At 50.6% G+C, this 11,148-nt stretch overlaps 1 protein-coding gene across 2 annotated transcripts in view; it reads right to left on the bottom strand.

Annotated features, from left to right (window-relative positions):
• LOC309349339 (maestro heat-like repeat family member 5) overlaps window positions 1–6,157 on the bottom strand; it is a 40,828-nt gene extending 34,671 nt beyond the window's left edge. Inside the window, exons 1-2 of one of the 2 annotated variants that reach the window (XM_081875151.1) lie at window positions 4,679–6,072; window positions 1,615–1,775 (exon numbers count right to left, since the gene is read on the bottom strand). In XM_081875151.1, the coding sequence (XP_081731277.1) occupies window positions 1,615–1,775; window positions 4,679–4,695 (178 nt within the window). In that variant the 5' untranslated portion in view covers window positions 4,696–6,072. Of the gene's footprint in view, window positions 1–1,614; window positions 1,776–4,678 lie in introns of both variants that reach the window. The other variant, XM_081875150.1, reaches the window with a different exon arrangement.
• Between the last annotated feature and the right edge of the window lie 4,991 nt (window positions 6,158–11,148).

An 11,148-nucleotide genomic window follows, 5' to 3' on the forward strand; every position in this document is an offset into this window, starting at 1 on the left:
AAACTAGTTCAAATATATGTTGGAAGTGTAAGGAAAAGGAGGGGACATTTTATCATATGTGGTGGGATTGTAAGTGTCAGGGGTTCAGAAGGAGAGACACAGGAGGGGGAGCAAATGGAGAGTGAGGAGGAGGAGTACGAGGGGGGAGCAGGCAGTGACAGTGGAAAGAGTTATTCCACAAGCCTCTCCAGCGAATCGGAGGACTCACAGAAGGGAGCGCCGATGGCCAGGGCGAGGGGGGTTCCAGGGGGGAAGCCCCAGGAGGAAGGGGCCAGCGGGGAGTCCCTGAGCAGCAGTTGGAAATCAGGACCAGCTTCCCCACCAGAGCGCAGTGGGGAGGGGGAGTCCCAGGAATCGGGACCAGTGCTCTCACCACCAGCGGGAGGAGAGGAGTCAGGTTTGGTCACGCCCACATCAGGAAGCGGGGAAACGGTCAGGAGGAAGGTTACCGGCTGGGCGCGCGCACCAAGTTCAAATGTACAGGCGAGCGGCACAGCAGGGAGCCCGGGTAGGGAGCCAGGTCCTAAAGCCCGCCGGAAGGAAGGGGAAGACCAAGGGGGGTCAGCGTCAGAGGAGTCCAGGAAGGAGGAGACCCCAGAGGGCAGAAGGACCCAGAGAAGGAAAGAACAGCGTAGGAGGTGGAGCCGGGCGAGGATCTTAAACTGGTGTGGGAGGAGCAGTTAGTCAGAGGGGACTTAGCCGGTCTAGCGTCGAGACGTGGGTCTGCGCGCCCAGAGCCTTGAAATGGAAACTAAACTTCAATAAAGACTTTGTATATTATATCCACCGGGCGTTGGTCCTCTGTGAGCTGGGATCTAGAGGCAGACCTGACAGTAAGGTAATTAAAAATTTTTGGGAAATGATATACAGTGAATTGAAGAAAATGTTCCATTCAACATTTGTTAAAAAACCTGAAGCATTTTTATTAGGGATTGTAGGGAAAGATCTGCCAAAAAAGCTGAAAAACTTCTTCATGTATGCGACAACGGCTGCAAGAGTTCTGGTAGCACAAGAATGGAAGACTGAAGAAACCCCAACCAAAGAATCATGGCAAGAAAAATTGATGGACTATGCAGAACTGGCAAAACTGACATACAAGCTACGGGACAAGGATAACTGTGACTTTAAAGATGAATGGGAACCCTTTACAAAGTATTTGAAGATACAACAAAGCGAACTGGACTCCTTTATACAACTGTGTAACATGCAGAAAACAGCATTTTTAGAGAAATCAAAGACTGGAACTGAGGGAAGTCGGGGGTGGGGGTGGGTGGGTTCTGTGGGGAGAGGGAGGAAAAATGGGGAGAGATAAGGATGATATGTTTCTGGATAATATGTTTTGTTTTAATTTTGAATAAAAGTTATTTTAAAAAAACATTTATGCAAGTTCTGTCCTCATACATGAAAGGTGGGTGTGGGTTGTGGGCAGTAGTGCTGCCACCGAAAGAGAAGCAGTTCAGCTCTGCTCTCTGCAGCCAGCAAGTGAAGCAGCCTTTCCCAGGGGGTGGGGTGAGGGCTCAAACACAGCATCTGAGCCCCTCCCTGTGAAAAAGGGTGCCTCACTGGGACTACGATTTCATGACCCACTTCTTCTGCCTAAGGCTGACAGCTCACCATTCTCGTCTAGCTCTTCCTTGTGTGGCTCTGCCCTCTCCTTTTGCCGGGGAAGAGCAGCGGGCGCTGTGTCTCTGCTCCGACTGTGCTCCTCTTCTCTCGCTGGATGAGCCCGCACTCTATTCTTCCGTGGACTTGCTCTCTTGAAAACGGAGCAGATCCTGGAACAGAACTGAGAGCTGAGGCAGGCAGAAATATCTTTCCCAAAGATTACTTAGATGTTTCCTAAACCCACCATCACCTTGTAATATCATGTTAAATGTTATTGCAAGTCTTCTCAAAAAAAAGACTAGACAGAGGGCACAAAGAAGAGAACCATTTTTTTGAATGGCAGTTTATAAAGAGCTCATTGTCCAATATTTAATATGAGAGACTGTGTGTTCTCCAAAAGAATATAACAAAGGAAGACAGCCTCCTCAGTCCTCCCCATGCGATTACAGAGCCCACACAGCTAAAAATGCAGAGCTGACCAGCATGAAGTTCTATCAAGATCTAATAAAACCATAATAGAAGAGTAACAGAATAAGGTGAAATACATAAACTTTCTGAACTTTAACAGAACATGTACAAGCCAAAGTATAGCACTATGCACACATAGGCCTACAAGGGCCAAAAGAATAAGGGAGTCAGTGACATTTGGGGAATCCCCCTCATCAAAGGAACAGCTTTTCCTCACCTGCTGAAACATTGGTATCTGAGGAAGTGTGCATGCACACGAAAGCTCATGCCCATAACAAGAAGAGTTTGGATTTGATATCCCGCTTTATCACTTCCCGAAGGAGTTTCAAAGTGGCTAACATTCTTCTTTCCCCTCCTCCCCCACAACAAACACTCTGTGAGGTGAGTGGGGCTGAGAGACTTCAGAGAAGTGTGACTTGCCCAAGGTCACCCAGCAGCTGCATGTGGAGGAGCGGAGAAGCGAACCCGGTTCACCAGATTACGAATCTACCACTCTTAACCACTACACCACACTGGCTAACAAACTTAGTTGGTCTCTAAGGTGCTATTGGAATTATTATTATTATTATTATTATTATTATTATTATTATTAATTTGTGCTGAAACATTGACATCAGTCCAGAAAGGGAAGCAAAGAGCTGCAAGAGAGCCAGGTTCACTGAGCCCCTGGGAGAGCCTGATGCTGTGAGTTTTTCACACAGGGCAATCTGCCAGCTTCAGTTAACAGAAAAGTCGACATTTCCCACTCAATTGTTAATCAAGCAGCAACCCAAAGGATGGTTGTAAGTTCCTTACTTATCCATTTGGGACCCAGATTAATGGAAAGTAGGGTGAATTGGGGCCAGAGGTGTACCTAGGCTCTCGAGTGCCCTTGGCAAAGAGCTGCATTGACACCCTCCTTGTCCCTTGCACCCTGGGTAAGGAGCTGTATTGCCCCCACCCCAAGCAGCAGAGCAGTGGTCTGGGGAATGCACAGATGGCCAGGTGGGATGCTAGCCACTCTGAACCAGAGTGAAGAGGCACAATTTTGCACACATGCACCCAGGCCTGCATCCTTGGAGGGGCCCAACTTGACCAACCCCTAGGTATTAGATTCAGGAAGGTAGCTGTGTTGGTTTCATGGTATCTGAAGAAGTGTGCGTGCACACGAAAGCTCATACCAAGAACAAACTTAGTTGGTCTCTAAGGTGCCACTGGACTTTAAAAATAAATTAATAATAATAATTCAATAAATCCCTAGGTATGTCCCTGATAGGGTCATGGGGGGCAGTTTGGTTTGTTATTCCGGAAATATGACCAAACACCTCATCCTGCTGTGGATGCAGCAGGGACCCTCTTTCTCCACACTCCTGCGCAGACTCAGAGGAGAAGCTGTTATGCGCAGAAGTTACCATGACTGGAGTAAAGTAGCAGCAATGGACTGCTTTGAGCAAGGCTTCTCTAATTATTATTTCTTATTATTCTTATTCACTTCGTATCTTTACCACTTTAGAGGAGAAAAAGAAAAAGAATCTCAAAACATCTTACAACACTTTAAAACATCAAATAAAACAATCCAGATTAAAAGATTACTGAAGAAAGTCAAATCTAAAGTATACATTCAAAGAAACATAATTAACAGGAAACTAAAACATTAACTACATATTTAACACAAATTTAACAAAAAAAAGTCTTAAATATTTCAAAAGAAAACATTACTCAAGGAAGTCACACATAAAATCTACAGCATATGTGAGAAAGTAACAGATACATAAATGTGAATGCTCCATTTAGTGGTTGCTCATATCCCCTTGCGAATCATCTGGAACGACACAGGTTCCCTATCCCTGAGATATTGAATTTGGTTGTTTAATTGCAGCTGAAGTGGAGCAGAAAGGAGTTCTCAGCCAGAGCAGAAAGGAGTCCTCAGGCAGAGCTGCTGCACAGTCTTGTTCCCATCCTCACTTCAGCCCTTTTAGGGCACCACAGAACTGTTGCTGCATTTTATGGATTGAAGATAGCATTGTCTTTAGCCTGTTAGACTCTTGCAAACTTTCCACTTCACAGAAAGGCGAGGAGGAAGAGGAAGGGCTGGGTTCAGTTCCTCCCCCTGCTGAATTGCTGGTTGGTGTGATAATGGATTGCCTGAGAGAGCTCCAGGCCTGTATAGGTTGACCAGAGTCTTTGTTTCTTCACAATTGCACAGCAAACAGTCGACAGATACAGCTTTCTTAGTCAGGAGACTCAATTACAGAAACACCAGTGCTAATGTGCACCCGTTAAAACCACACCTGGGCTTTAGGGTGGGTAGGTGGGTAAGTGGGGAGCCAGCAGCACTAGAGAGACAGGTAAGGTACATTACTTGATGGCTTGCACATTTCCAGCTGCAAAAGGCATGTGCAGCCGGGCAGCTCCTTGGGTCTGGGGCTCCTACATGGTGATCTGCCGCCTCCAATGAGCTGAAACCATTTGTCTTGGCATAGCCAGGGAAATGGAGCCCCCTCCACCCTTCGCACCAGCCTCCCTCCTGCTCCACACACATGAGTCTCGCTCCGCCTTGCCAAGCACAAGGCCAAAGATCTGACAATCATCTAAGATAAGGTCTCAACTTCTGTCCACCAATTACCTTCCACAGAGAGTCATGTTCTTTTGTGAATTTTGTCTGACTCAACTTGGCTGACATTTTCCAGACGTTTGTGGGCAACTCTGTTCTCCAGTTCACCACAATGTACTTTATGTCATACGTGACATCACAATCACGGACTGCATTCATCCCAGTCTGTCAGCGCCAGCACTGAAGGCTTGGAAGCTCTGGAGTTCCCTGCCCACTGCGGAGAGAAGTGCCAGCACATAGCAGATGCCTAGAGGTCGGGGCAGAAAGGGCAGCAGCATGGGGCTCCTCCTGCTGCAACAAGGGCCTGAACACTCTGCACCTCCATGTTTTAAAATAGGTGCAGGTTGTGAGAAGTCGCAGCACAGAGCCCCTTCTGCTGTAATCCATTCTGGGTCTTATTTCTAATAACTTTTCTCTCCCAAACTGGTTTCATTTTTCAATTTTGACCTTCTTCCCAAAGACTGCGGTGAACCATCCCGGGTTCTAATGGTGTAACTCTGTAATTTAATAGTGCCAAATGAAGATCATATTGTGACTCTTCTGGTTTGATAAGGAATTGCTATCATGACATGAATTCCATTAGACTGGGAATATTCTGGAAGTGACATGGTGAAACTGTTTTTTATTAATTCTGAAGAGAATCATAACACGCAAAAACAATTTCAATCAATACAATTCTTTTTCCCAAAAGGTGGGATCAGGATTGTTACCAATAAATCATATGCTGTGATGTAACTGATGGGAAGAATTAAGCAGATGGATAAATATAGAGTTGCATGCCACCCCAGTCTCTGAGAGATGTGGGATTCCAGGGGTTCCAGGTGCTTACACAGTGTCTGTTTCCCTTTGGAAATTAGGCACGGTGGAGACTGGTGTCTTTAGAGTCTTCTTCTTCTTTGGCGATCACTCATAGCCAAGTAAGGTTGTCTTCCATAAACACAGTTTTAACAGTGAGCCCATAAGTGACTGTGGAGGCCAATTCTGAATCCATACACTGTATGTCCTTCTGCACTGGGGACATAGGTTTCCAGGCGGGAATTGATCATGGTGAGGGTTTGCCAAACGCACCTTTCTCTTAGCTCACTTCTCCCCTTCAACCTGAGTTCGAGTGTTTTCAAAGCCCATGACACCTTTGGCAAAGGCTGTTCTCCAACTGGAGCGCTCGTAGGCCAGTGTTTCCTAGTTGTCGGTGTTTTTTAGATTTGCCTTGAGAGACTCTTTAAACCTCTTTTATTGACCGCCAGTATTACGCTTTCCATTTTAAAGTTTGGAATAGAGTACAGTTGTACCCTGGTTGTCAAACGCCTTGGTACTTGGACGTTTTGGCTCCCTAACGTCGCAAACCCAGAAGTGAGTGTTCCAGTTTGCGAACATTCTTTGGAACTTGAACGTCCGATGGGACTTCCGTGGCTTCCGATTGGCTGCAGGAGCTTTGGTTTCCAAACATTTTGGAAGTCAAGCAGACTTCCGGAACTGATTTCATTCAACTTCTGAGGTATGACTGTAGTTGGTTTGGAAGACGATAATTAGGCCTCTGCACATGACCAGTTCAACGAAGTTGATGTTGAAGAATCATTGCTTCGACACTGGTGATCTTTGCTTCTTCCAGTACAGAGGTACCTCTGGTTACATACTGTCAGGTCTGCCTCTAGATCCCAGCTCACAGAGGACCAACGCCCGGTGGATATAATATACAAAAGTCTTTATTGAAGTTTAGTTTCCATTTCAAAGCTCTGGGCGCGCAGACCCACGTCTCGACGCTAGACCGGCTAAGTCCCCTCTGACTCACTGCTCCTCCCACACCAGTTTAAGATCCTAGCCCGGCTCCACCTCCTACGCTGTTCTTTCCTTCGCTGGGTCCTTCTGCCCTCTGGGGTTTCCTCCTTCCTGGACTCCTCTGACGCTGACCCCCCTTGGTCTTCCCCTTCCTTCCGGCGGGCTTTAGGACCTGGCTCCCTACCCGGGCTCCCTGCTGTGCCGCTCGCCTGTACATTTGAACTTGGCGCGCGCGCCCAGCCGGTAACCTTCCTCCTGACCGTTTCCCCGCTTCCTGATGTGGGCGTGACCAAACCTGACTCCTCTCCTCCCGCTGGTGGTGAGAGCACTGGTCCCGATTCCTGGGACTCCCCCTCCCCACTGCGCTCTGGTGGGGAAGCTGGTCCTGATTTCCAACTGCTGCTCAGGGACTCCCCGCTGGCCCCTTCCTCCTGGGGCTTCCCCCCTGGAACCCCCCTCGCTCTGGCCATCGGCGCTCCCTTCTGTGAGTCCTCCAATTCGCTGGAGAGGCTTGTGGAATAACTCTTTCCACTGTCACTGCCTGCGCCCCCCTCGGACTCCTCCTTCTCACTCTCCATTTGCTCCCCCTCCTGTGTCTCTCCTTCTGAACCCCTGACAGCAGTCCTTTCAGAAACTCAATCGTCTCTTCGCGTCCGAAGAACAACTATTACATGTAAATCCCAGCAAACCCATGAGGGTTGAGACGGATGCCTCAGATTGAGCCGTGGGGGCAGTCCTGTTGCAGCAAGACCACCAGGGGGACTGGAGGCCGTGCGCTTTCTACTCCAGAAAACTCAGCAAGTCGGAGCAGAACTACACCATCTGGGACAGAGAGTTGCTGGCCATTCATGCCACGTTCAAGGCGTGGCGGCACTTCCTCATCGGAGCCAAGCACACAGTGCAGGTCCGCACGGACCATAAAAACTTGGAGTACTGGCGCACGGTGAGGTTCCTGAACCAGAGACACATCCGCTGGGCGGAGTTCTTTGCAGATTTCGACTTCAGGATAGAATACATCCCGGGAGACAACAACATCATGGCGGATGCGCTATCCAGGAAACCGCAGTATCTCGAGGAAGAGGCACCGGCGGCGGCCAAACACATTTTCGCACCGAAAGCGTGGGCATGCGCCTCAGCCACGGTGGACCTGGACGCAGTACGGCACGCGCTGCAGACGGACTCCTTCGCACGAGCCAAGATGGAGGAGTTGCGCCGCAGCACAGCAAAGGATGACGAGTTCCAGATCCGCGACGGACTGCTCATCCGCAAAGGGGCCCTCTACGTGCCGGGAGACGACCTCCGCGCGAGTGTACTGCAACAGTTACACGACGCGCCCAGCGCCGGGCACTCCGGCAAAGAGAAGACTGTGGACTTAGTAGCCAGAGACTTTTGGTGGCCCAAGATGAGGGGAGAAGTCACGTGTCAGGGGCTCAGGAGCAGAGGCACAGGGAAGATGGGAGATGGAGAGCGAGGGCGAGGAATCAGAGGGCAGTGTAGGGGGAGACAGTGGTCCGAGGGATTCCATAAGCCTCTCCAGCGAATCGGAAGATTCACAGAAGGGAGCGCCAGTGGCCAGGGGTAGGGGGGTCCCAAGGGGAAAGCCCCAGGAGCAAGGGGGGAGCAGGGACTCCCAGAGTAGTAGTTGGAGATCAGGACCAGCTTCCCCACCAGAGCAGAGTGGGGGGGAAGGGTCCCAGGCATCGGGACCAGTACTTCCCCCACCAGGGAGAGAAGACGAGGTAGAGCTGACCACACCTTCCTCGGAGAGTCGTACAACGGAGGGGAGGTCAGATCCGGCCAGTGTCACGGAAGTGGGAAGCAGTGATAGAAGCAGTGTAACGGTTAGGAGAAAGGTCACTGGGTTGGCACGAGAAGCAAGTTCAAATGTACAGGAGCGCGGGACAGCAGAGAGTGAGGATTGGGAACCGGGTCCTAAAGCATGCCGGAGGCAAGGGTAGGAGCTAAGCGACTCAGCGTCGGAAGAGTCCAGGAAGGGCAATGCCCCAGAGGGCAGGAGGACCCAGAGGAGGAGAGAGCAGCGCAGAAGGTGGAGCAGGGCTAGGATCTTAAACTGGTGCGGAAGGGGAAGTGATTCAGATAGGACTTCGCCGATCTAGAGTCTAGACGTAGGGTTGCACGCTCTGGCTTTAAAATGGAAACTATACTTCAATAAAGACTTTTGTACATAATATCAGCCTGGTGTTGGTTCTCTGTGAGCTGGGACCTAGAGGCAGCCCTGACAGTAAGTCCTATCTCCAGAAAAACCTCGCAGCGTGAGTGGACGCAGCGGGGGGCGAAGATTGGTGCTTCGCAAGCTCACGAAAGCAAGACAAGATGACTACCGAAGAACGCATAACAGCCCTGCAAAACGCAGTGACACAACTCAACGCGGAAATTCTTGCATCTAGGAAGAGGGAAGAGGAAGCGGCTACTGCCTGCAAGGATCTGCAAATCAGGTTGGAAACGTTGACTAAACAGGGGGCGCCGGGAACCAGACCAGAGGGAATTGGGCTGGGAAAGAGAGGAGGCAGCCTCGTGTCTCATTTCGATGGGAATCTGCAGCAGTATCCTAACTTGAGAGCAGACGTGGTTTACGCGCTAGAATTGCTGGAGAAGGATTTTAGAGATGAGCGGGAGAAAGTAGGCTTCATATTAACGCATCTTCACGGAGACGCTAAAGCGTGGCTGCGTAATCTGTGGCGAGATAAGGACCCAGCCCTCCAAAATGCGGATGCCTTTCTTAAGGCGATGGACGATTGTTTTCTATCAGCGATAGATGTAGATCTCGCCAGGAAAGAGATACATGGATTAAAACAAGGGAGGGCCACTGTGAGGCAATATCACGCACGCTTTTTTGCATTGGTCAATGCGCTGGGATGGGAGAAAAATTCAGCTGCCGTCAGGGACCTTTTTTGGGAGGGGCTGAATGGGGCTGTGAAAGACGAAATCGCAAGGGGGGAGAGACCCCAAAGCACTCAAGAAGTGGTCCAGAGGGCGCTGACGATTGGGGTGCGTCTGGAACAACGTTCCTGGAGCAAAGACGAAGGAAGTTGGGGACGCACGCCAGCAAGAGCACCTCCTTTCTTTCCCAGGGACACAACGCGCGCTCAATCCACGCCTCCGCTGGGAGGGGGAGAGGAGCCGATGGAGATAGGTGGTGCCAAGGCTCAGTCAGCAGCCAGAGCCCTAACGCCGGGAGCAGTCAAAATGAAGCCTAGAGGGAACAGGAAGTGTTACATCTGCGACAGTGCTCAGCACATGGCGAAAGAGTGTCCCCAGAGGCTGCACAAGCACACTGCAGCCTCAGCGACAATTACAGAAGCAGTTCAGCAAAATGGACCACAGCAGGGAAACGACGGAGTCTGGCTGGAATCATAGGCACTGGGGCCCAGCCAGACGAGTCAGTGAAGCAGTCCCCAGGGATCTTACAGCCCACAGACCCCCTCCCACCCAAACCAGTGGTGCAGCTCACCGCAGCGCTCCAGCTTCCCAATGGGCTCACCATGGAAATCCCCATTACCATTGACTCTGGCAGCAATGCAGACTTTATAGGAGTGGATTTCGTCAAGCAACATGGCATAGCGCTCCTGCCTGCCACGATGCCCCTGAAAGTAGTGACAGTCGACGGCAGAGAGCTACTGGGGGGACAAGTGCTACAGCAAACGCCGCCAATGGTGATGCAAATTGGAAACCAAAGCGAAGTCATCAGCTTCAATGTTACACACCTGTCAGACACACCCATAGTGTTGGGCATGAGTTGGCTGGACCGGCACAGTCCGGCATTAGCATGGTACCAGCGCCAATTGACTTTCAGCTCCTCCTACTGCGCAGCAAACTGCATACTGCCCACCCAGGAAGATGAGGGGCCGGAAGATGGGCCACAGTTACACTTGGGCATGCTGCAAGCGGTACCCGACAAGTACAGAGACTTTTTGGAGCTTTTCTGCGAGAAGGAGGCGGACAAGCTACCCCCCCCACAGACCATACGACTGCAAGATTGACCTCCTGCTGGGGGCAACGCTGCCGACGGGAAAACTGTATTCCATGTCTGAAGATGAACTGCAGGAACTCAGGGAGTTCATAGACCTCAACTTGAAGCGGGGATTCATCCGGGAGTCCAAAGCAGTGGGGGGCAGCCCCGTGTTTTTTGTGAAGAAAAAAGACACGCCCCAAATGAGGCTTGTAGTTGATTTCAGAATTTTGAATTCGAAAACCAAGCCCACAGCCTTCCCCATGCCCAAGATCGATGACCTGCTGGCGACGGTGAGGAAGGGTCGCATCTTTACCAAGTTGGATCTACGCGGAGCATACAATCTCATACGCGTGCGGGAGGGCGACGAGTGGAAGACGGCCATGTTTACGCCGCTAGGCACCTATGAATATAGAGTTATGCCGTTTGGATTACAAAATGGCTCCCACTGTTTTCAAGCCTTCATGCACCACGTCTTAGCAGGTCTCCTCTACAAGAAGTGCGTCTGCTTCCTGGACGACATCCTGATCTTCTCGGAGTCGCAGGAGGCCCACGAGAGAGATGTCAAGGAAGTCCTGCAGAGGCTGAGAGAGCACAGGCTTTATGCCAAGCTAGAGAAGTGCCAGTTCGACGTGACGGAGGTGGATTTCCTGGGCTACAAGCTGTCCGACAAGGGACTCGCCATGGACAGCGCCAAGGTCCGCTCGGTGCTGGACTGGAAGAGCCCGCACAATTG

The sequence above is a fragment of the Podarcis erhardii genome, assembly GCF_964252035.2.
Source record: "Podarcis erhardii genome assembly, chromosome: 9".
Taxonomy (NCBI): domain Eukaryota; kingdom Metazoa; phylum Chordata; class Lepidosauria; order Squamata; family Lacertidae; genus Podarcis; species Podarcis erhardii.